The sequence below is a fragment of the Salmo trutta genome, chromosome 22, assembly GCF_901001165.1.
Source record: "Salmo trutta chromosome 22, fSalTru1.1, whole genome shotgun sequence".
In the NCBI taxonomy this organism is placed as follows: Eukaryota; Metazoa; Chordata; class Actinopteri; order Salmoniformes; family Salmonidae; genus Salmo; species Salmo trutta.
Window position 1 is genome coordinate 39,547,382 of NC_042978.1, and position 26,932 is coordinate 39,574,313.

A 26,932-nucleotide genomic window follows, 5' to 3' on the forward strand; every position below is an offset into this window, starting at 1 on the left:
TATTCGAAGTCAGAACCGTCCAGAGTAGTGATGCTAGGCGGGCAGGCGGGAGTGCTAGGCGGGCGGGCGGGAGCAGGCCGCAATCGGTTGAAGAGCATGCGTTTAGTTTTACTAGCATTTAAGAGCAGTTGGAGGCCACGGAAGGAGTGTTGTATGGCATTAAAGCTCGTTTGGAGGTTTGTTAACACAGTGTCCAAGGAAGGGCCAGATGTATACAGAATGGTGTCGTCAATGGTGTCATCAATGAGCAAAGTAATCATGCGGTTTGTATGTGGCTGCTATGAAAGTGAACTATGTTTGTTTGTTTCCAGGGGTGTATTCATTCCACCGATTCTCTTGAAAAACATGTCTTAAAAAAGAAACAAACGTAACGAAACAGAATCTCTCGTTCGCAACTGTTGGAATAATGATTACATCCTAGATCAGCTAGATGCAGGCAAGTGTGTGCAAGGCGGTATTGAATGTGTCACTGTTTGTGACCTTGATTACTCAAATTTATGCACCTATGTTGTAAACGTTGACTCCTAGGCTAGGATGTAGCAACCTCATGATGGGTATAGGGAAAATTTGAGTATCATGTAGTAGCTTAACTTATTGATGTTACATTGAGCTGGGTGAATGGAATATGAATGACAGTGATCCAATATGCTTGCTGTTATAGAAATAAGGCCATGCTCATAAAAAAAGAATTGTCCTCCCTCATCTTAAAACGGCAACGACCGCCACTGATGGCTTCAGGACTGCAGATCCAGCCCAGGCTATTTTAGCAGGAGAAGCAGGTGTTGTGTTGCATCGTCGCATGAGGCCAGCGGTGCTGTAGCGATGCAGATAAGCAGCCTCTGACTGGATGCTGGAGCGTGTGCACCCTGACTCCCCTTGTGAAGCAGATCGTTACAGTAGACACTAAACACACTTGCTAGTATCTTGGTGAGGGTAGGAGAGGTGCGGTAGATGTACACATACACAGGTGCATAGGCTACTGTATTCTGTGCCCTGCCAGATACACACAAAAACACAAGCATGCATTAGGCCAGGAGAGCTACAGCTGCCCTTGGCTGTATTACATTAGAGACATTAAAGCTGTGCTCTAACAGTAAGTGAGTCTCCTGTGGCAATACCTCACACACTCAGCAGTGTGGTCACAACACAACAAAGCAAACCACTGTAAGTGGGTTAAACCCCCGTGGCCATTGCATTACAGCTCTCCTCTGTGCCGGTCTCTCACTTAACATCCCGTTTATATCGGTCACCTAGATAACCCTAGCTTAACCCAGGCCACGATGGGGTCATGTGACTCCCTAGGTTTCAATATGTACTCATCATGACCAGGGATGGGCAAAAATCTGAAAATGCTAATACAAAATATCACAAAGATCAAAATAAACTAAAAAGTATATGTTTTATGTATTTAATTAAAATATATGTATTTTGTATTTTGACATACAAAAATACATTTGCAAGTAGCCAGCCAAACAGCAACAACATCTGCTAAATGATCAGAATGTAAATGTGAAAATGCAGATACCAAAATGAAATGCAAAGCACTCTGGGGATTATTATTGACCTTGTTCTGGGGAGGAGCTCATTAGAATAATAAACAGAATGCTTTGCAACTGTTCATTCTTACATATACAGTGACTTCAGAGAGTATTCATACCCCTTGACTTATTCCACATTTTCTTCTGTTGTTGCCTGAATTCAAAATGGATTAAATATATTTTTATTCTCACCCATTTACACACAATACCTCATAATGAAAAAGTTAAAACAGGTTTTTATAAATCTTTGCAAATGTATTGAAAAAGAAATACAGGAATCTAATTTATTGTACATAGAGTAAGTATTCACACTTCCGAGTCAATATATGTTAGAATCACACCTTTGGCAGCGATTACAGCTGTGAGTCTTTCTGGGGAAGTCTATAAGAGCTTTGCACGCCTGGATTGTATAATATTTGCACACTATTATTTTTTAAATTCTTCAAGCTCTGTCAAGTTGGTTGTTGATCATTGCTAGACAGCCATTTTCAAGTCTTGCCATAGATTATCAAGCCGATTTAAGTCAAACTGTAACTAGGCCACTCAGGAACATTCAATGACATCTTGGGAAGCAACTCTAGTGTATATTTGGCATTGTGTTTTAGGTTATTGTCTTGCTGAAAGGTGAATTTGTCTCCAAGTGTCTGTTGGAAACCAGACTTAACCAGGTTTTCCTCTAGGATTTTGCCTATGCTTAGCTCTATTCTGTTTCTTTTTATCCTACAAAACGCCCTAGTCTTTGCCGATGACAATTATACCATAACATGATGCATCCACCACTGTGCTTGAACATATGAAGAGTGCTACTCAGTTATGTGTTGTTGGATTTGCCCCAAACATAACACTTTGTATTCAGGACATAAAGTTACTTTTTTTGCAGTTTTACTTTAGTGCCGTATTGCAAACAGGATGCATAGTTGGGAATAATTTTATTCTGTACAGGTTTCCTTCTTTTCACTCTGTCATGTAGGTTAGTATTGTGGAGTAACTATAATGTTGTTGATCTATTCTCAGTTTTAAAATCACCATTGGCCTCATGGCGAAATTCCTTAGAGGTTTCCTTCCTCACTAGAAACTCAGTAAGTAAGGACACCTGTATCTTTGTAGTGACTGGGTGTATTTATACACCATCCAAAGTGTAATTAATAACTTCACCATGCTCAAAGGGATACCCATCTACTTATAGGTGCCCGTCATTGCGAAACAAAATGTGGAAAAGATCAAGGGGTGTGAATATTTTCTGAAGGCACTGTACATTCATATTTAGTTCATTTAGCAGACACTCTTATCACACCATAGTACCATGCAAAGTCAGTCTGCCTGTCACAACTGCATTTGGTCTAGGGAACATGGTGTTGGGTGAAAGAAAACTTGTGTGGTTGATTGAAGGGTTTTTCTCTTCTTGAATTTTACCTCAATAATTACACAGAATCTTAATTGGAATATCAGACATAAACTGTATCAGACTTCAGAGGCAAAGTTTAGAAATTCACAGGGTATGCAAATAGTCTGGGTAGCCATTTGACTAGATGTTCAGGAGTCTTATGGCTTGGGAGTAGAAGCTGTTTATAAGCCTCTTGGACCTAGACTTGACGCTCCGGTACCGCTTGCAGTGTGGTAGCAGAGAGAACAGTCTATGACTAGGGTGGCTGGAGTCTTTGACAATTTTTTGGGCCTTCCTCTGACACCGCCTGGTATAGAGGTCCTGGATGGCAGGAAGCTTGGCCCCAGTGATGTACTTGGCCGTTCGCACTACCCTCTGTAGTGCGTTGCGGTTGGAGGCTGAGCAGTTGCCATACCAGGCAGTGAAGGAACCCGTCAGGATGCTCTCGATGGTGCAGCTGTATAACCTTTTGAGGATCTGAGGACCCATGCCAAATCTTTTCAGTCTCCTGAGAGGGAATAGGTTTTGTCGTGCCTGCTTCACGACTGTCATGGTGTGCTTGGACCATGTTAGTTTGTTGGTGATGTGGACACCAAGGAACTTGAAGCTCTCAACCTGCTCCACTGCAGCCCCGTCGATGAGAATGGGGGCGTGCTCTGTCCTCTTTTTCCTGTAGTCCACAATCATCTCCTTAGTCTTGATCACATTGAGGGAGAGGTTGTTGTCCTGGCACCACACGACCATGTCTCTGACCTCCTCTCTATAGGCTGTCTCGTTGTTGTCGGGGATCAGGCCTACCACTGTTGTGTTATCAGCAAATTTAATGATGGTGTTGGAGTCGTGCCTGGCCGTGCAGTCATGAGTGAACAAGGAGTACAGGAGGGGGCTGAGCACGCACCCTTGAGGGGCCCGTGTTGAGGATCAGCGTGGCGGATGTGTTGTTACCTACCCTTACCACCTGGGGGTGGCCCATCAGGAAGTCCAGAATCCAGTTGCAGAGGGAGGTGTTTAGTCCCAGAGTCCTTAGCTTATTGATGAGCTTTGAGGGCACTATGGTGTTGAACGCTGTGCTGTAGTCAATGAATAGCATTCTCACATAGGTGTTCCTTTTGTCCAGGTGGGAAAGGGCAGTGTGGAGTGCAATAGAGATAGCATCATCTGTGGATCTGTTAGGGCGGTATTCAAATTGGAGTGGGTCTAAGTTTTCTAGGATAATGGTGTTGATGTGAGCCATAACCAGCCTTTCAAAGTACTTCATGGCTACAGACGTGAGTGCTACAGGTCGGTAGTCATTTAGGCAGGTTACCTTAGTGTTCTGCTTAAAACATTTTGGTATTACAGACAGGGAGAGGTTTAAAATGTCAGTGAAGACACTTGCTAGTTGGTCAGCGCATGCTCGCAGTACACGTCCTGTAATCCGTCTGGCCCTGCGACCTTGTAAATGTTGACCCGTCTAAAGGTCTTACTCACATCGGCTGCGGAGAGTGTGATCACACAGTCTTCCGGTACAGCTGGCGCTCTCATGCATGTTTCAGTGTTATTTGCCTTGAAGCGAGCATATAAGTAGTTTAGCTCATCCGGTAGGCTCGTGTCACTGCGCAGCTCTCGGTTGTGCTTCCCTTTGTAGTCTGTAATGGTATGCAGGCCCTGCCACATTCAACGAGCGTCAGAGTAGGTGTAGTACGACTCGATCTTAGTCCTGTATTGACTCTTTGCCTGTTTGATGGTTCGTCGGAAGGCATAGCGGGATTTCTTATAAGCTTCCGGGTTAGAGACCCGCTCCTTTTAAGGGGCAGCTCTAGCCTTTAGCTCAGTGCGGATGCTGCCGGTAATCCATGGCTTCTGGTTGGGGTATGTACATACGGTCACTGTGGGGACGACGTCATCGATGCACTTATTGATGAAGCCAATGACAGATGTGGTGTTCTCCTCAATGCCATTGGAGGAATCCTGGAACATATTCCAGTCTGTGCTAGCAAAACAGTCCTGTAGCTTAGCATCTGCTTCATCTGACCACTTTTTTATTGATCTAGTCACTGGTGCTTATACTGCTTGTAAGCAGGAATCAGGACGATGGTATTATGGTCAGATTTGCCAAATGGAGGGTGAGGGAGAGCTTTGTATGCATCTCTGTGTGTGGAGTATAGGTGGCCCTGAGTTCTTTTCCCTCTGGTTGCACATTTAACATGCTGATAGAAATTTGGTAAAACTGACTTAAGTTTCCCTGCATTAAAGTCCCCGGCTACTAGGAGCGCCGCCTCTGGGTGAGACTTCTTGTTTGCTTATGGCGGAATACAGCTCATTCAATGCTATCTTAGTGCCAGCCTCTGACTGTGGTGGTACAGTGAGGGAAAAAAAGTATTTGATCCCCTGCTGAGTTTGTATGTTTGCCCACTGACAAAGAAATGATCAGTCTATAATTTTAATGGTAGGTTTATTTGAACAGTGAAAGACAGAATAACAACAATAAAAAATCCAGAAAAACGCATGTCAAAAATGTTATAAATTGATTTGCATTTTAATGAGGGAAATAAGTATTTGGCCCCTCTGCAAAACATGACATAGTACTTGGTGGCAAAACCCTTGTTGGCTATCACAGAGGTCAGACGTTTCTTGTATTTGGCCACCAGGTTTGCACACATCTCAGGAGGCTTTTTACTTTTTTCCCTCACTGTATGTAAACAGCTACAAAGAATATAGATGAAAACTCTCTCAATAGGTAATGTGGTCTGCAGCTTATTATGAGAAACTCTACCTCAGGCGAGCAATAGCTCGAGACTTCCTTAGATATCGTGCACCAGCTGTTGTTTACAAAAATACATAGACCCTTGTCTTACCAGACGCCGCTGTTCAATCCTGCCGGTGCATCGTATGTTGATATTGTCGTCGTTCAGCCACGACTCCGTGAAGCATAAGATGTTACAGTTTTTAATGTCCTGTTGGTAGTTTAATCTTCCCAATAACTCGTTAATTTTATTGTCCAAAGATTGCATGTTTGCTAGCAGAATTGAGGGGAGTGGGGGTTTATTCGATCGCCTCCGACTTCTCAGAAGGCAGCCAGCCCTCCGGCCTCTCTTTTTCCGCCTCCTCTTCACGCAGATCACTGGGGTTGGGGCCTGTTCCCGAGGGAGCCGTATATCCTCCGCCTCGGGCTCGTCAAGAGTCGGGAAAGAAGAAAAATAATTCTGCTAGTCCGTGGTGAGTAATCTCAGTCCTTATGTCTAGAAGTTATTTTTGGTCATGGCCTGTTTTTCCTGGGTGAAATTAATCCCTGTGTATCAGCAGTGCTCTGAGTATCTGGCACAATGAACTGCTATACATTATTCACACAGGAGAGGAGAGACAAACAGAAAACAGAGGAGAAGAGGAAGAGAGCAGAACAGCAGAGCGCACAGGGGAAAAATGTGAGAAGACAATAGACAACAGAAGATTTGTGACGTTCAAGAGAAGAATGGTAAGGAAAGAAAAAGGATCAGTGGTGTAAAGTACTTAAGTAAAAATACATAGTTTTTGGGGGTATGTGAAATTGACCTTAATATTTATGTTTGACAACAACTTTTACTTCCCTACATTCCTGAATAAAATATTGTACTTTTTTATCCATACATTTTCCCTGACAACAAAAAAGTACTCAGTACATTTTGAATGCTTAGCAGGACAGGAAAATGGTCTAATTCACGCACTTATCAAGGAGAACACCTGGTTATCCCTACTGCCTCTGATCTGGCAGACTCACTAAACACACATGCTTCATTTGTAAATGATCAAATCAAATCTGTTTCTCAAACTAGACGCTCTAATGTACTTGTCCACTTGCTCAGTTGTGCACCGGGGCCTCCCACTCCTCTTTCTATTCTGGTTAGAGACAGTTTGTGCTGTTCTGTGAAGGGAATCGTATAAAGCGTTGTACGAGATCTTCAGTTTCTTGGCAATTTCTCGCATGGAATAGCCTTCATTTCTCAGAACAAGAATAGACTAACGAGTTTCAGAAGAAAGTGCTTTGTTTCTGGCCATTTTAAGCCTGTAATTGAATCCACAAATGCTGATGCTCCAGACACTCAACTAGTCTAAAGAAGGCCAGTTTTTTTGCTTCTTTAATCAGGATAACAGTTTTCAGCTGTGCTAACATAACTACAAAAGGGTTTTCTAATGATCAATTAGCCTTTTAAAATTATAAACTTGGATTAGTTAACACAACGTGCCATTGGAACACAGGAGGGATGGTTGCTGATAATTACATTTACATTTAAGTCATTTAGCAGACGCTCTTATCCAGTGCGACTTACATAATGGGCCTCTGTATGCCTACGTAGAAATTCCATTAAAAAGTTTCCAGCTACATTAGTCATTTACAACATTAAAACCTGTTAGGGACAGATGTTCCGCTAGAAGAACGCCTCACCAATATCTAATGGTATAGAGTGGCGCGAATTACAAATACCTAAAAAATGCAAAAACTTCCATTTTTCAAACATATGACTATTTTACACCATTTTAAAGACAAGATTCTCCTTTATCTAACCACATTGTCCGATTTCAAAAAGGCTTTACAACAAAAGCAAAACATTAGATTATGTCAGGAGAATACCCAGCCAGAAATAATCACACACCCATTTTTCAAGCTAGCATATATGTCACAAAAACCAAAACCACAGCTAAATGCAGCACTAACCTTTGATGATCTTCATCAGATGACACTCCTAGGACATTATGTTATACAATACATGCATGTTTTGTTCAATCAAGTTCATATTTATTTAAAAAAAAACAGCTTTTTACATTAGCATGTTTTGTTCAGAACTAGCATACCCACCGAAAACTTCCGGTGAATTTACTAAATTACTCACGATAAATGTTGACAAAAAACATAACAATTATTTTAAGAATTATAGATACAGAACTCCTTTATGCAATCGCGGTGTCCGATTTTAAAATAGCTTTTCGGTGAAAGCACATTTTGCAATATTCTGAGTAGATAGCCCGGCCATCATGGCTAGCTATTTTGACACCCACCAAGTTTGGCACTCACCAAACTCAGATTTACTATAAGAAAAATTGGATTACCTTTGCTGTTCTTCGTCAGAATGCACTCCCAGGACTTCTACTTCAACACCCAATGTTGTTTTGGTTCCAAATAATCCATAGTTATATCCAAATAGCTCCATTTTGTTTGTGCGTTCAAATCACTATCCGAAGGGTGACGCGCCGGCGCGTTTCGTGACAAAAAAATTCAAAATATTCCATTACCGTACTTCGAAGCATGTCAAACGCTGTTTAAAATAAATGTTTATGTGATTTTTCTCGTAAAATAGCGATAATATTCCAACCGGGAGACGTTGTATCCGTTCAAACACTGAAAGAAGAAAATGGAGTCATCACATGCACGCACGCACCAGTGTCATTGTTCTCAGAAGTTCCACTCTCCAAAACCCCTACTGTTTTTCGCCCAGAGACTGCAGAGTTATCATTCCACGTTCTGGCGCCTTCTGAGAGCCAATGAAAGCCTTAGAAAATGTCACGTTACAGCAGAGATCCTGTATTTTCGATAAAGAGGCTACAGAAGGCCAAGAAATGGTCAGAGAGGGCACTTCCCATATAGAATCTTCTCAGGTTTTGGCCTGCCATATGAGTTCTGTTATACTCACAGACACCATTCAAACAGTTTTAGAAACTTTAGGGTGTTTTCTATCCAAATCTACTAATTATATGCATATTCTAGTTTCTGGGCAGGAGTAATAACCAGATTAAATCGGGTATGTTTTTTATCCGGCCGTGAAAATACTGCCCCCTATCCCAAACAGGTTAACAATGTCTACACTGTATTTCTGATCAATTTGATGTTATTTTAATGGGAAAAAAAGTAGCTCTTCTTTCAAAAACAAGGAAATTTCTAAGTGACCACAAACTTTTGAATGGTAGTGTACATGTAAGTAGGGGTAAAGTGATTATTCATAGATAATAAACAGAGAGTAGCAGCAGTGTAAAAAAAGGGGGGGGGGTCATTGCAAATAGCCATTTGTTTAGCTGTTTCGCAGTCTTATGGCTCAGGGGGGAAGAAGCTGTTAAGAAGCCTTTTGGACCTAGACTGGGCGCTCCCGTACCGCTTGCCGTGCAGTAGCAGAGAGAACAGTCCATGACTAGGGTGGCTGGAGTCTTTGGCAATTCTTAGGGCCTTCCTCTGGCACCACATGGTAGAGGTCCTGGATTTTATTTTATTTTAAAAAAAATATTTCACCTTTATTTAACCAGGTAGGCCAGTTGAGAACAAGTTCTCATTTACAACTGCGACCTGGCCAAGATAAAGCAAAGCAGTGCGACAAAAACAACAACACAGTTACACATAAACAAACGTACAGTCAATAACACAATAGAAAAATCTATGTACAGTGTGTGAAAATGTAGAAGATTAGGGAGGTAAGGCAATAAATAGGTCATAGAGGCAAAATAATTACAATTTAGCATTAACACTGGAGTGATAGATGTGCATATGATGATGTGCAAGTAGAGATACTGGGGTGCAAAAGAGCAATGAGGATCTGAGGACACATTCCAAATATTTCAGTCTCCTGAGGGGGAACAGGAGTTGTCGTGCCCTCTTCACGCCTGTCTTGATGTGTTTGGACCATGATAGTTTGTTGGTGATGTGGACACCAAGGAACTTGAAGCTCTTAACCTGTTCCAATACAGCGAGAGAATAGGGGCGTGCTCGGCCCTCCTTTTCCTGTAGTCCACGATCATCTCCGGTCTTGATCACGTTGAGGGAGAAGTTGTTGTCCTGGTACCACACGGCCAGGTCTCTGACCTCCTCCCTATAATGTCGGTAATCGGGCCTACCACTGTGAACAGGGAGTACAGGAGGGGACTAAGCACACACCCCTTAGGGGCCCCCGTGTTGAGGATCAGCGTGGCAGATCTGTTGTTGCCTACCCTTACCACCTGGGGGCGGCCCGTCAGGAAGTATCTTGAGTGTTGGAGTGTGCTACTGGCTAAAAAACAAGAAAACGGTGCAGTCTGGTATGCTTTTTGTAAGGACTTTGAAATGATTCATACTTTTACTTTTACTTATGATATTTGAGTATATTTTAGAAATTACATTTACTTTTGATACTTAAGTATATTTAAAACCAAATACCAAAAAGTATATTTAAAACCAAATACCAAAAAGTATATTTAAAACCAAATACCAAAAAGTATATTTAAAACCAAAAAGTGGTATTTTACTGGGTGACTTTCACTTGAGTCATTTTCTATTAAGGTATCTTTATTTTTACTCAAGTATGACAATTGGGTATTTTTTCCACCACTGCAAAGGATGGGAGAAGGGAGGAGACAAGACGAGACTAGGCCAGAGACAATCTTATCAGCAGAAAATTGTGATCGACACACTGAATCAATGTGCCCCAGCTCTGCCCAGTCCCTGCTCTGTGAATGACACTGTTCCAAAGGGTCCAGAGAGATGAGTGTGTGTGTGTGTGTGTGTGTGTGTGTGTGTGTGTGTGTGTGTGTGTGTGTGTGTGTGTGTGTGTGTGTGTGTGTGTGCGTGCGTGCGTGTGTGTGCATGCGTGTGTGTGTGTGTATGGCAGTGTTAAAGAGAGAGTGTGTGGACAAGGCGTGAGTCTCGAGAGGCCTGCTCACTGTCAGACAGTACAGAGGCCCCTTTGTGTGTCTGGTGAAGACGCCTGTGCAGAAATACTCTCTCTCAGGACCCAGCGGTGCCAAACTCGACAGCCTCTCTCTCCCTCATTCCTCTCCCCCGCCTGTCCTTCATCCCTGTACACCCCTTCTACTGTTCCTCTCCTTCTCTGTTTTCACTCTAGTCTTTTCTATCAGCTATCTGATTAGCTAATATTTTATCTCAGATATAGATACAGTTCAAAGAATACCTCTCATTATAAACTGGGTGGTTCGAGCCCTGAATGCTGATTGGCTGACAGCCGTGGTATATCACACCGTATACCGTGGGTATGACAAAGCATTTATTTTTATTGCTCTAATTAGGTTGGTAACCAGTTTATAATAGCAATGAGGCACCTCGGGCTTTGTGGTATATGGCCAATATACCACGGCTAAGGGCTGTTCTTGGCACGACACAAGGCGGAGCCACATACCACAGCCCCTCGTGCCTTATCGCTTAAGTGTATCATAGTGGCAATACAGTCTAAAGTGTTATCTCATTGTTGCTGTAATGTAACTGTAGAACCATAGCGGTGTATCTCTGTGTGTAAAACCATGTGTAATCAGCCCGGGCATTGTTACTCCATTCCATGTTTCACAGCTCAAGGAACCCCGGCAACCAGGGGATGACATGTAAAGATCTCAGCTGGGTGATAACACAGTCTCCTCCTCTCATACTAGAGCCTAGCAGGCACACAGAGCGCTACTAGGCCCAGTCTCAGAGCGCTATACAGTAAGAAAGTGGCACTTCCTGGATCCTCATTTTGTAGGCTAAGAACAAACCTCACATTTGCATCTTCAAAGTCATAAAAACATGGTCATTTAAGATACACTGTATATTAAAATGCATACGTGTTTCAGAGTGAATTTACCTACCATATGCCGGTATTCAACTAATTTGACGGCCAAGAAGAAGCATGACGCTGAAAAGTTCCAACTGTTTCATTAGAACTACACACATGAACAACAACTCCCACCACCTGTATATCTCTCATAAGTAGACAGCTTGCCTTTTCAACAAAAAAAAAACATTTTTTTTGCATTTTTAAAAAGTACTGGCTGGCAATGGTCAGTAAAAAAAAACTTTGTAATCTAATTTACCACCCTATGAGTCAGTCTAGCATGGGAGCCAGACCTGGGTCAGACTTAGGTGGGAGGGAGGCAGTGATATTTCTAGCCTTAGACAATAGACACCATTGCATAGACCCACATAAAAAATACTTCAGTTTACTATAGAATACTAATGTACTTAATATAGAATTCTGTAGTAAACTGTACTATACTGTAGAATACTATACTACACACTGTAGAATCTCTCAGTCATGTGTACAGTCATGGCCAAAAGTTTTGAGAATTACACAAATATTAATTTTCACTAAGTCTGCTGCCTCAGTTTGTATGATGGCAATTTGCATATACTACAGAATGTTATGAAGAGTGATCAGATGAATTGCAATTAATTGCAAAGTCCCTCTTTGCCATGCAAATGAACTGAATCCCCAAAAAACATTTCCACTGCATTACAGCCCTGCCACAAAAGGACCAGCTGACATCATGTCAGTGATTCTCTCGTTAACACAGGTGTGAGTGTTGACGAGGACAAGGCTGGAGATTACTCTGTCATGCTGATTGAGTTCGAATAACTGACTGGAAGCTTCAAAAGGAGGGTGGTGCTTGGAATCATTGTTCTTCCTCTGTCAACCATGGTTTCCTGCAAGGAAACACGTGCCGTCATCATTGCTTTGCACAAAAAGGGCTTCACAGGCAAGGATATTGCTGCCAGAAAGATTGCACCTAAATCAACCATTTATCGGATCATCAAGAACTTCAAGGAGAGCGGTTCAATTGTTGTGAAGAAGGCTTCAGGGCACTCAAGAAAGTCCAGCAAGCACCAGGACTGTCTCCTAACGTTGATTCAGCTGTGGGATCGGGGCACCACCAGTGCAGAGCTTGCTCAGGAATGGAGCAGGCAGGTGTGAAGGTGTCAAGAAGGGCAGCAAAGAAGCCACTTCTCTCCAGGAAAAACATCAGGGACAGACTGATATTCTGCAAAAGGTACAGGGATTGGACTGCTGAGGACTGGGGTAAAGTCATTTTCTCTGATGAATCCCCTTTCCGATTGTTTGGGGCATCCGGAAAAAAGCTTGTCCGGAGAAGACAAGGTGAGCGCTACCATCAGTCCTTTGTCATGCCAACAGTAAAGCATCTTGAGACCATTCATGTGTGGGGTTGCTTCTCAGCCAAGGGAGTGGGCTCACTCACAATTTTGCCTAAGAACACAGCCATGAATAAAGAATGGTACCAACACATCCTCCGAGAGCAACTTCTCCCAACCATCCAGGAACAGTTTGATGACGAACAATGTTTTTTCCAGCATGATGGAGCACCTTGCCATAAGGCAAAAGTGATAACTAAGTGGCTCGGGGAACAAAACATCGATATTTTGGGTCCATGGCCAGGAAACTCCCCAGACCTTAATCCCATTGAAAACTTGTAGTCAATCCTCAAGAGGTGGGTGGACAAACAAAAACCCACAAATTCTGACAAACTCCAAGCATTGATTATGCAAGAATGGGCTGCCATCAGTCAGGATGTGGCCCAGAAGTTTATTGACAGCATGCCAGGGCAGATTGCAGAGGTCTTGAAAAAGAAGGGTCAACACTGCAAATATTGACTCTTTGCATCAACTTTATGTAATTGTCAATAAAAGCCCTTTGACACTTGCGAAATGCTTGTAATTATACTTCAGTATTCCATAGTAACATCTGACAAAAATATCTAAAGACACTGAAGCAGCAAACTTTGTGGAAATTAATATTTGTGTCATTCTCAAAACTTTTGGCCACGACTGTAGTACTTAGTATTTAATTTTGTTGTATACTGCAGAATAGTATAGTAAATACTTCAGCATTCTCTACAAAGAAAATCTGTAGTAAATACTACAGAAATATCTACAAAAACACAACAACAAAAATAACTATACTAAATACTACAGTATTTAAATTTGTCCTTTCCCCTCCCCCATTTTCCAATTTGTGCCCCCCCGTAAGTGAGAAACCTACATGCCAAGTATAGGCCCTATATTGTGTTCCCTATGGTTATAGAAAAAGAGCAGAAGCCATGAACTCCTCATTCAGAACCCAGTCCTACCTACCTACAGGTTATGGAACATTTGCTCTTTAGTATTTCTCCAGTAGGCTTCCACTTCAAGTGCCAAACATAATAAAACAAAAACACTTTAGTAAATACTACAGTCATGTCCACAAAAATACTACAATAAATACTACAGTCATGTCCACAAAAACACTACAGTAAATACTAGTCATGTCCACAAAAACACTACATTAAATACTACAGTCTGCAAAAACACTACATTAATTACTATAGTACATACTACTCTTTTTGTATACTACATTATTTATACTATAGTATAAACGGACATACACTTAAGTCAGGTCTACCTTGTAAAAGAGGTCTTCAGTCAGCAAAAACACTACAGTGAAAACTATAGTATTCCTAACATAGTATACATTTTAGTATTTTTTCATATGGGGAGATTAGCTATAACAGAGCTATTGGCAGGGGCAGGGGCATGTCAACTTACCCCAGCCTATCCCCTTGCCAGAGCCAGGGGATAGGTAGTGTTCTGGGATCAGGAAAGGTACAGGGAAAGGGGATGGGGGTGGTTGTTGGGACTTACGTGGCCACCTGGTGCATGACTTTGGTGGAGGTGTCCTTTAGAGTGTCCTTCAGGTTATCCTTGAAGTTGCTGAAGAACTTGCCGGCTCCGCCCTTCACCATGTCCAGCAGGCCTCCGCCATAGTTTGCGTCCATATCTGGAGATGGAGGACCTTTACAATTAAGAATGAAAGGAGAAACACACAGAAACACACTGAGAATGTAGACAGAGACAGAGCGAGACAGAGCGAGACAGACGGAGTCAGACAGAAAGGAGACAGATGGAGACAAACATGTAGATGCATGTAGAGACACACTATATGCAGTACAGCACAGACAAACAAATATAACAACATGGGCACAGAGACAACATACAACATATACTGTAACAAGCACACTAACTGGACTGATAAACTGCTAAAGAAAGAGAGCGAGAGAACTGCAGTCAACTGTGGTACTGTGCTACTTCAAGAGAAAGCACTCCTCTTGGACCTCACCCAAGTCCTATATCTGACTCAGCAACCTGGTCTAAGCACACTCCTCCCTTCCCCATCCCATCCATCTGTACAAAGCACATGGCACCGAGCTCCCACTGCCGCTACCACCACCACCACAACTATTACCACTACCACCACCACCACTACTACTATCACTACCACCACTACCACTACCACCACCACCACTACTACTATCACTACCACCACTACCACTTCTACCACCACCACTACCATTATCACTACTTGCCAGCTCAGCCCTCCACCATGTCCAGCAGCAACCCTCCTCCATTGTTGGCGTCCATATCTGGAGATGGAGGACATGGTCAGGTCCCCCTTATAAAAGAGGTCTCCTGATCTCACTTGGATTTCCTTGATAAATAAAGGTTATTAAATAAAAATAAAAACTACAACCATCACTACTATCATTAACACAAACCTCAGAGCCTCAACACACACAGTGTTCCGCTATAGAAGGTCTTTGACAGTAGTTATCAAGTGCTGTAGCTCTATGGTCTTTACAGAGCAATTTAAATCTAAGAGCTTATCAATCAAGCAAAGGAGAGCTTCAAGTGGGTGATTAAGCCTGAGCAGGGGCTCCATTCTGGCATCTAGGAGGCACCTGAGTGTGCACTGACTGCATTCCTTTGACTTGATTGCAACACATTTAATGGAGTCTCAGAAGACAGTAAATCCATCATGATGGTAAAAGGGACATTTTGTGGGAATTCCTACTGAAATGGAGTGCTGCCTTTATGTCCTGATAAAAGTGTGTGTGTGTGTGTGTGTGTGTGTGTGTGTGTGTGTGTGTGTGTGTGTGTGTGTGTGTGTGTGTGTGTGTGTGTGTGTGTGTGTGTGTGTCTGTGTGTGTGTGTGTGTGTGTGTGTGTGTGTGTGTGTGTGTGTGTGTGTGTGTGTGTGTGTGTGTGATAGTTGTGTGGGGAAAACAGCTTTACCATACCACACAAAGGCATCCACGCACGCAGACACACACAGTTAGAGTGAGAGTGATAGCCAGCAAGCCTCTTTTCGAGACACAGGCACTTGAGACTGTCGACAGGATTCATTCAGCAATCTCATTGTGAAACGCCACTGCTAAATGAGAGAGATTGCTAACCTTCTCCAACACACTGATGATGCAGAAATATGTCTCTCCCTCTTCTCCTTCAACTCTAAATTCAGACTGCCAACACTCCTAAGAGGTGTCTGGTATCTGACAGGCAGAATTATTTCCAATTCCACCTGAATATGCTTGTGTTTAAAGCCAAGTTGAGTAAACGCAGCATTCTATATCCTAAATGAAGGACGTGATCGAGTTCTCATTCCTAATTCTAAGGGTGTGATCGAGTTCTAATTCCTAATTCTAAGGGTGTGATAGAATTCTAATTCTTAGTTCTAAGGGTGTGATAGAATTCTAATTCTTAGTTCTAACAGTGTGATAGAGTTCTAATTCCTCATTCTAAGGGTGTGATAGAATTCTAATTCTTAGTTCTAACGGTGTGTTCTACTTCTAGTTAAGCAAGTCGTGTGTCCGCGACATGGCTGGTTTTCCCTTTGTAATCCGTGATTGTCTCAAGACCCTGCCACATGGAGCTGAAGTAGGAAGTTTACATACACCTTAGCCAAATACATTTAAACTCAGTTTTTCACAATTCCTGACTTTTAATCCTAGTAAATATTCCCTGTTTTAGGTCAGTTAGGATCACCAATTATTTTAACAATGTGAAATGTCAGAATAATAGTAGAGAATTATTTATTTCAGCTTTAATTTATTTCATCACATTCCCAGTGGGTCAGAAGTTTACATACACTCAATTAGTATTTGGTAACATTGCCTTTAAATTGTTTAACTTGGGTCAAACGTTTCGGGTAGCCTTCCACAAGCTTCCCACAATAACTTCCCTCCTGATAGAGCTGGTGTAACTGAGTCAGGTTTATAGGCTTTCTTGCTCGCACACGATTTTTCAGTTCTGCCCATACATTTTCTATAGGATTGAGGTCATTGCTTTGTGATGGCCTCTCCAATACCTTGACTTCGTTGTCCTTCAGCCATTTTGCCACAACTTTGGAAGTATGCTTGGGGTCATTGTTCATTTGGAAGACCCATTTGCAACGAAGCTTAATTTCCTGACTGATGTCTTGAGATGTTGCTTCAATATATCCACATAATTTTCCTCCCTCATGATGCCATTTATTTTGGGAAGTGCACCAGTCCCTCCTGCAGCAAAGCACCCCCACAACATGATGCTGCCACCCCCGTGCTTCATGGTTGGGATGGTGTTCTTTGACTTGCAAGCTTCCCTGTCACGACATCCGCCGAAGTCGGTTCCTCTCCTTGTTCGGGCGGTGCTCGGCGGTCGACGTCGCCGGTCTTCTAGCCATCGCCGATCCACTTTTCATTTTCCATTGGTTTTGTCTTTGTTTCCCACACACCTGGTTTTCATTTCCCAATTACTGGTCATGTATTTAACCCTCTGTTTCCCCCATGTCTTTGTGTGTGATTGTTTATTGTTCAGGTCGGTACATTTCCGGCTGTTTATTTCCGGGTGCTGTTTTCACCCGTGCTTTATGGCAACCGTTATTGTTCGCACATTGGTATGTGTACTGTGCGCTATTTCTTAAGTAAAGTGCGTTGTTCACTCATCTCTGCTCTGACTTACGGACCCTGGCCGCTGGCGTGGGATGGAACGACAGGGCCCTGATCGACCACTATCGTTGCAGTTTGCGCGAGGACGTCCGTCTGGAGTTGGCCTGCAGGGACACCACCCTCACTTTCGACCAGCTAGTGGACCTGTCCATTCGGTTGGATAACCTTCTTGCTGCCCGCGGACGTCCAGATCGGGGTCTGTCGGTTCCATCCCCCAGCACCACCGCTCCGACGCCCATAGAGCTGGGAGGTGCTGCAGTTAGGGAGACTGGAGGAGGTTCCGTTTCATGCACCATCAGTGGCCGCAGTGGGCACACTGCCGGTCGGTGCTGGGGAGGTTCCTCTGGGAGTCGAGGCAGCAGGCAGGGCACTCTCGCGTCACCCCAGGTGAGCCGGCAACATGCTCACCCAGAGCTCTCTGTTGCCCACATGTTTTTGAACATTACTTTTCCTGAGTTTTCCCCACATTCCCAGCATAAACCGCACGTCGATTCAGGCGCAGCTGGGAATTTCATTGACAGATCATTTGCCCATAAATTAGGAATCCCCAGTGTTCCTGTGGATATGCCCTTCCCAGTTCACGCCCAAGACAGTAGACCATTAGGGTCCGGGTTGATTAGAGAGGTCACCACGCCCCTGGGCATGGTGACGCAGGAGGGTCATAAGGAGAGAATCAGTCTCTTCCTTATTGATTCTCCTGCATTTCCCGTGGTGCTAGGCCTACCCTGGTTAGTCTGTCATGATCCCACTGTTTCGTGGCAACGGAGGGCCCTCACGGGGTGGTCACGAGAGTGCTCGGGGAGGTGTTAAGGGGTTTCAGTTGGTGCTACTACGGTGGAAAGTCTAGACCAGGTCTCCACCGTGTGCATTCCCCCTGAATATGCCGATTTGGCTCTCGCCTTCTGTAAGAAGAAGGCGACTCATTTACCACCCCATCGACAGGGGGATTGTGTGATAAATCTACTGGTAGACGCCGCACTTCCCAGGAGTCATGTGTATCCCCTGTCACAAGCGGAGACGGCGGCTATCGAGACATATGTCTCTGAATCCCCGCGTCAGGGGTACATTCGGTCTTCCACTTCACCCGCCTCCTCGAGTTTATTTTTTGTGAAGAAGAAGGAGGGAGGTCTGATGAGTGGAAGACGGCGTTCAGTACCACCTCAGGGCATTATGAGTACCTCGTCATGCCGTACAGGTTGATGAATGCTCCATCAGTTTTCCAAGCCTTTGTAGACGAGATTTTCAGGGACCTGCATGGGCAGGGTGTAGTGGTGTATATTGGTGACATTCTGATATACTCCGTTACACGCGCCAAGCATGTGTCCCTGGTGCGCAGGGTGCTTGGACGATTGTTGGAGCATGACCTGTACATCAAGTCCTGCGGTGGACGACTGGTTCAGGCGCGCGGAGGAGACATGGGACGCTGCTCATGTTCACCTTCAGCGGGCCATGCTGTGCCAGAAATCCAGCGCAGACCGTCACCGCAGTGAGGCCCCGGTGTTCGCACCAGGGGACCGGGTCTGGCTCTCGACCCAAAACCTGCCCCTCCGCCTGAACGAGTTGAGTTACAGGTTACAACTTCCCCCCGATTACCGTATTAACCCCTCGTTCCATGTGTCTCTCCTCAGGCCGGTGGTGGCTGGTCCGCTCCAGGAGTCTGAGGTGCGGGAGGTTCCTCCGCCCCCTCTGGACATCGAGGGGGCACCGGCGTATTCAGTTCGATCTATACTGGACTCGAGGCATCGGGCAAGGGGCCTTCAGTACCTCGTGGAGTGGGAGGGGTATTGTTTGCACATTGGTATGTGTACTGTGCGCTATTTCTTATGTAAAGTGCATTGTTCACTCATCTCTGCTCTCCTGCACCTGACTTCATGTAGCAGCTACACCCACCGCCTGACGCTCCCCCTTTTTCCTCCAAACATAACAATGGTCATTATGGCCAAACAATTCTATTTTTGTTTCATCAGACCAGAGGTCATTTCTCCAAAAAGCACGATCTTTGTCCCCATGTGCAGTTGCAAACCGTAGTCTGGCTTTTTTATGGTGGTTTTGGAGCAGTGGCTTCTTCCTTGCTGAGCGGCCTTTCAGGTTATGTCGATTATAGGACTAATTTTACTGTGGATATATATGCTTTTGTACCTGTTTCCTCCAGCATCTTCACAAGGTCCATTGCTGTTGCTCTGGGATTGATTTGCACTTTTCGCACCAAAGTACATTCATCTCTAGGAGACAGAACGCGTCTCCTTCCTGAGCGGTATGATGGCTGCGTGGTCCCATGGTGTTTATACTTGCATACTATTGTTTGTACAGATGAACGTGGTACCTTCAGGCATTTGGAAATTGCTCCCAAGGATTAACCAGACTTGTGGAGGTCTTCAATTTTTTGGCTGATTTCTTTTGATTTTCCCATGATGTCAAGCAAAGAGGCACTGAGTTTGAAGGTAGGCCTTGAAATACATCCACAAGTACACCTCCAATTGACTCAAATTATGTCAGATAGCCTATCAGAAGCTTCTTAAGCCATGACATCATTTTATGGAATTTTCCAAACTGTTTAAAGGCACAGTCAACTTAGTGTATGTAGACTTCTGACCCACTGAAATTGTGATACAGTGAATTTATAAGTGAAATAATCTGTCTGTAAGCAATTGTTGGAAAAATTACTTGTATCATGCACAAAGTAGATGTCCTAACTGACTTGCCAAAACTATAGTTTGTTAACAAGAAATTTGTGGAGTGGTTGAAAAACAAGTTTTAGTGACTCCAACCTAAGTGTATGTAAACTTCCAACTTCAACTGTACGTCTACTTCAACTGTACCGTCTATCTGGTTTGGGTAGGTTTTAATAGTCACAGTGCGAACAACATCCCCTATACACTTCCTGATGAACTCATTCACTGTGTCCGTGAGTAATATCCTCGGAAGCGGTGGATGGTGTGCACGTCTCCTGAGTCAGACTAGAAGTCCATTCTGAATACCTCTTCTCCGCCGGCAGCATCTTGGAGCAGCCTCTGGGATAAGTTCAGTTGCCCTGGGGGGTACGAACAAAGGATGCAATTCGGGAAAGTCGTATTCCTGGTCATAATGCTGGTGAGTTACCGCCGCTCTGATATCCAAGATTTCTTTCCGTCTGTATGTAATTACACAAAAAAAACATTGTGGGCTAATAATGTAAGATATAACATACAAAAAAACAAAATACTGCAAAGTTGCTTAGGAGCTAGAAGGGCTTCCATGTCTGTCGGCACCATCTTATATTGGGCAGGTAGCATTCTCCTGTTATCCACCAAACCCAGATTCGTTGGCCAGATGGTGAAGCGTGATTCATCATTCCAGGGAACGCATTTCCACTGCTCGAGAGTCCAATGGCGGAAAACCATTACACCACTCCAGCCGATGCTTGGCATTGCGCATGGTGAGCTTAGGCTTGTGTGCGGCAGCTCGGCCATGGAAACCCATTCAAGACGATTCTGCGCTTCCAACTTTGTGGCAACAGTTTGGGGAAGGTCCTTTCCTGTTTCAGCATGACAATGCCCCCGTGCACAAAGCTAGACCCACACAAAAATGGTTTGTCGAGATCAGTGTGGAAGAACTTGACTGGCCAGCACAGAGCTCTGACCTCAACCCCATCGAACACCTTTTGGATGAATTGCAACACCGACTGCGAGCCAGGTCTAATCGCCCAACATCAGTGCCCGACCTCAGTAATGCTTTTGTGGCTGAATGGAAGCAAGTACCCGCAGCAATGTTCCAACATCTAGTGGAAAGCCTTCCTAGAAGAGTTGAGGCTGTTATAGCAGCAAAGGGGGATCTAACTCCATATTAATGCCCATGATTTTGGAATGATATGTTTGACAAGCAGGTGTCCACATACTTTTGGTAATGTAGTGTAATTATAAAATGAGTGAAAGACTTTTCCTTCGAAAATGTTTATTAAATATGTTAAAAGCAGCTTTTCTGTGTTGGAATGGTGTGGGCATACCCAACAACAGAATGGTGTGGGTGTAATCTGGTCATTAAAAATATTCATGCGAATAGACTGCTGATTGGTCAGCTCAGGCAATGAGGCAGGATATATGCAGGAAATAGCAAACATTTTTTAAACAGTCTATTTGAGATACAAGTTTGTAGGGTTTTTTAAGTGTTTTTTCTCCAACTTATGCGCTGGCCACAAATACGAGTCAACAACATTATTTGGGTATGAGTTAACAGAATATGAACTTTTAAAAGTGAAGTTTTCACTGGACAGTTGCTTTAAGACTCATTGTACTTCTTGGGCATTACTTAGCATCCTCCTTCAGACTATTTAACCAGTCAGCTTGTCCCTCTTTTAATGCTAGAGGAACACTTCAAAGCCTCCTCCACAGCCATCCCTTAGAGTTGGTTACTGCTCTCTGAACTCCGACCAAAACGCCCCCCCTCTCACTCTCCTCCTGTTCATCCTTCCATCCTCCCTGCTCCAGTCAGGCACCTCTGATGTGAGAGAAAGGCCCAGTCAGAGAGCCGCTGGCCCAGAAAGAGATTTGGCCCCGGTCAGAGAGATCAATACAGACACAGTCTCAATGTGCCTCTCTCTCTCCTTCAACAGCCCCAACCTTCATCCTTTATACCTTCTATCCGGTGCAGGGTGAATAGGACAGACAGAGCGAGACAGAGAGAGACAGCGAGAGACAGCGAGAGACACAGACAGACACAGAGAGACACAGACAGACAGACAGACAGACACAGACAGACCTGTGTACTGCAGTAGTGACATGTGGGCCTCTGTTGTGGATCAAACAGGAACAGGAACTTTCCCAACAAACAGGCTCTAAGCTCTTTATTATAGATGCTGCTGATAAGACAAGAGTCTATGATTAATCTGTCTGGAAGGGACAGGCAGCTTGACATCAATAGTGACTATGTGGGAGATAGACACCCACAAAACATGATTGATATAGCAGCAGATATGCACAATACTAAACTCCACCCAAAAACTATATTTTGCCATTTGTTTCATTAGTCCATTGTTGACATAGTCCCAAAATGTTTTGCTTGTCAGTAATCAAGTTTCCAAGATATGTAACTTCCAAATACAGAAATTATCCCTGTATGATGCACAATTTTCCTTTAAGACTTAAATATTTACAGCGGACTGAAGTGACGTCATCCAGCCATCTATTTATCACTTAATGTCAGTAAAACAGCTCTAATGTAAGAGCGCTGCCCTGGAGTTGGGGAGATGGCGAAGTTTGCATTTCCAATGGGAAATTTCTCACATAATATACATGTTCTGATGCTAAGCTGATGGTGCGCTGATGGTGCCTGGTGGTCTCACCAATCCCTTTCAAACACACTGGAGATTTACAGTACATAAATCAGGGGTAGGCAACCCCAGTCCTGGAGTGCCGCATCACTTGGAAGACCGGGTGTGTTGAATTTAGTCAATCACTGAACTGATCAATTAGCTCAGTTGGTCAGCTGTGGTGCCTAGTTGGAACAAAATCCTGCAGAACCTGCAGCTCTCCACGAAGAGTGTTACCTACTCATAACATAGACTCTGCTATGTGGGAAGACAATGGGAAAACCTCCAATGCAGTCTCAGACCCTAACCACTAACCAAACACCTACTACTTAGCTGCAACATGTCTATCCACCTGTCTCTGTGTCTGCCTCTGTGTCAGTTGGTCAGTCAGTCGTTCAGTCTGCTTGTGTGCTGGCTTGCCTGCCAAACACGACTGACCAGATGGAGATGGGAGTCTGCAGAGCTCTGATGTTTACTGAGCTACACTGCACAGACACACAGAGAAGCAGAGGGAGAAGGAGATACAGACCACATACAGCCAGCCAGCGCAGGCAGACTCACCTGACACTCAGCCATCTCAGAGGTCTATGTCCCCCTCTCCCTCCTCCCCTCTCCTCCCTTCTCTCTCCTTTCCCCTCCCCTCCACATCGTACACGTCCCCTCAGCTCAGATAGATCCAGTACCTAAGGCCAGGTCTTTCAGTGCACTGCAGTGAGCTGTGGATATATCCAACCTGGTCTCAGAGCATTTCGTACTATTCTGTACATAAATCTGAGACACTCCATTTAGTATATGTTACATTTGATATGGTTTCAAAAGACAGATGGTTACTTAAGGCAAAAACAAAAGGAGGGTGGGCGTATAATGCAAACGTCTAGCAACCCAAAGGTTGAGAGTTCGTATTTCATCATGGACAACTTAGCATTTTAGCTATTTAGCAAATTTTCAACTACTTACTATTTGTTTGCTACTTTGCAACTACTTAGCATGTTAGCTAACTCTTCACCTAACCGTAACCCTTTTAGCTAACCCTTCCCCTAATCCTAACTTTAACCGAACTCCTAAACCTAACCCTAACCCCAAGCCTAGCTAATATTAGCGAGCTAGCTAATGTTACACACCTAGCCATCTAGCTAAAATTCGTAACATTTGATACGTTTTTGCAAATTCATAAAATATTTTACGTTTTGCAAATTCGTAACATATTGTACGTTTTTAGCAAATTCTTAACAAATCATACAAAATGGGTGATGGACTTCCACAAATGAATTGTCACGGTTGTCGTCGGTGAAAGAGGACCAAAACGCAGCAGGTACGTGTATGCACATTTTGAGATTTATTAACTTTCCAAAATGAATACAAAATAACAAACCACGAGAATGAACGCACAACCAACAAACAGTCTGGCAAAGCCTAGGGCTGAACACAGAACAATCACCCCCCAAATCACAAACACAACCACACCCTTATATATGGGACTCTCAATCAAAGGCAGATAGACAACACCTGCCTTCAACTGAGAGTCCCAAAGCCAATTAACCAACATAGAAACACACTCACCAGATTAGACATAGAAATACATAAACATAGACTATAAACCAAAACCCCGGAAATACTAAATCAAACACCCCCTTTGAACAAACACACCACCCTGAACCACATAAAACAAATACCCTCTGTCACGCCCTGACCAAACTACAAAACAATTATCCTTATATACTGGCCAGGACGTGACATGAATACATACCAGACGACACGTGATATATCATACTCAATGAAGTGTCTCAGATTTACAGTGGCAAGAAAAAGTATGTGAACCCTTTGGAATTACCTGTATTTCTACATAAATTTGATCTGATCTGATCTTCATCTAAGTCACAACAATAGACAAACATAGTGTGCTTAAACTAATAACACACAAATTATTGTATTTTTATTGTCTATATTGAATACATCATTTAAACATTCACAGTGTAGGTTGAGAAAAGTATGTGAACCTCTAAGCTAATGACTTCTCCAAAAGCTAATTGGAGTCAGGAGTCAGCTAACCCGGAGTCCAATCAATGAGACGAGATTGGAGATGTTGGTTAGAGCTGCCTTGCCCTATAAAAAACACTCACAAAATGTGAGTTTGCTATTTACAAGAAGCATTGCCTGATGTGAACCATGCCTCAAACAAAAGAGATCTCAGAAGACCTAAGATTGAGAATTGTTGACTTGCATAAAGCTGGAAAGGGTTACAAAAGTATCTCTAAAAGCCTTGATGTTCATCAGTCCATGGTAAGACCAATTGTCCATAAATGGAGAAAGTTCAGCACTGTTGCTACTCTCCCTAGGAGTGGCTGTCCTGCAAAGATGACTGCAAGAGCATAGCGCAGAATGCTCAATGAGGTTAAGAATCCTAGAGTGTCAGCTAAAGACTTACAGAAAAGGCCCACAAATTAGATTGTTGAAAATAAATTTATTGGAAAAGTTGTTAATTCCAAGATAGCTAAACCGTTATCTTAAACTCAGGGCAGTGAGAGAACATGTTTAATTGACTCACAAACTTCCTCTGAAAGTTTCAGTACTGATTATTTTAAACCCAATAACATGTTTTAGAACAGTAATCTCAGTAAGAAATATGCTAACATGATTGCCATTGCTAGCTAGATAGCTAGCTAAAACGGTTGCCTAGCAACACACATCTTAAGAAGATTTGAAAGATATTTGGGAAGTTCTTAAGAAAATCATTAAATCTTAAGATAGAGGAGTGCAATTGAGGAATTGCACTTCAACTACTTTATGAACTTATTTATTTTCTTAAGAAGCTTCTTAAATTTTGCTAAGATGTGTTTTGTGAATATGGGCCCTGGTTGATATATCCCTGTTCACAACACTACCACTCACTCACTGACAATGAACTGTGGCTTTTTAACTCTCCAATGGCCACATGACATACAGGCAACTGTATGCAGGAAATTCCCTACATACAATTCTTCAAAAGGAACAAGGAAGGATAGAGTATTATTGGGTTAGTGTTTTTTTGTTGTTGCCATGTTAGCTATTGTCAAGCTGTCTATTACTGTCACTGTTAATCAAGTCTTAGGGCTACACCACATCAGGATGATTGATAGGGACTATGTAGATGGTCTAATCATAATGTGTGCATGTTCAATTACATTAATTGAAGTTTTATTAAAATATTGGTAGCTTAATATTGGTAGACTGTAACATGAGATCACTGCTATGATGAGATCAGCTCTACTCACACAAAATAAAAATGAAAGCAGAAAAATATAGGCTACAATATAAGGAGACACCACGATTACATGATGCAATGCGCGGAAACATTAAGACAGAAATGTCTAGATAATCTATTTGAACCTATTTACACTGATCTTATTCAAATTAAATATATTTCAGGGAGTATCACACAGCGACAGGCGTGCTCTGCCTCGCATGCAACAGATCTGCATTATCCCCAGCTTGGCCTTGCTTGCTGCGCGTGAGCCACACCGCCTCCCATGGAGAGCCACCGCTTACCTGAGCTGTCCATGGTGCTGCAGTCGTTCTCCCGCAGTGGGCCTGCCTTCGGTCCTCCTAGGGTTGCTGCTGATACCAAGCCTCCACCGATTCCGCTGCGTCTCCCTCCTCCGTTATTGAAGCCTCCGCTGCTATCGACCAGCTGTAAAGATTCATAGCCATCATAACTGCATGGCTTTTTCTTATAGCCACCCAGTAGGCTCATCTCATGAGCACTGCGCCGTGGATTTGAGAATTACATTAAAAAAAGACAAAAACAGCTACTGAATGGCGTGAATGCACATATTCTGGACGATAAATTTCAGATATATACTTAGAAATAATCCACCAGATATGTGTTAGTAGTTCCAGCACCGTCTCTCTCTGATTTCTTTTCTCCGGGATATCAAGAGCAGGACGCTGTCATCAGGTCCGCATTTACTACACCGAACATCCACGGTTGTTCTGGCTGCCAGTCCCGGTTGAGTTAATGGGTCCTTTCCGGCTTTATGCTGGCTCCAAGCCAATCCTGACAATACCATTCCGGCAGTAGGTGACTAAATGATCGCCTGATTCCCTGATTCATAGTTATTTATTTACAAAGCAGTAATATTTGTCAGAAAATATACATTCATGTTGAATAGGCTGATGTGATGATAGCCCACTGGATATCCTACACAGGATTCTATTCTATACGAAAATATTCACATATCTATTTCTAATAACGTAT

General features: G+C 43.3%; 1 protein-coding gene across 9 annotated transcripts in view; it reads right to left on the reverse strand.

Annotated features, from left to right (window-relative positions):
• dnajc6 (DnaJ (Hsp40) homolog, subfamily C, member 6) overlaps positions 1-26,932 on the reverse strand; it is a 72,917-nt gene that overhangs the window by 39,155 nt on the left and 6,830 nt on the right. For 5 of the 9 annotated variants that reach the window (XM_029707954.1, XM_029707956.1, XM_029707955.1 and 2 more), the window contains exons 1-2: positions 26,224-26,380; positions 14,297-14,447 (exon numbers count right to left, since the gene is read on the reverse strand). In XM_029707954.1, the coding sequence (XP_029563814.1) occupies positions 14,297-14,447; positions 26,224-26,236 (164 nt within the window). In that variant the 5' untranslated portion in view covers positions 26,237-26,380. Of the gene's footprint in view, positions 1-14,296; positions 14,448-26,223; positions 26,381-26,932 lie in introns of those variants that run through there. The other 4 variants (XM_029707961.1, XM_029707959.1, XM_029707960.1 and 1 more) reach the window with 4 other exon arrangements.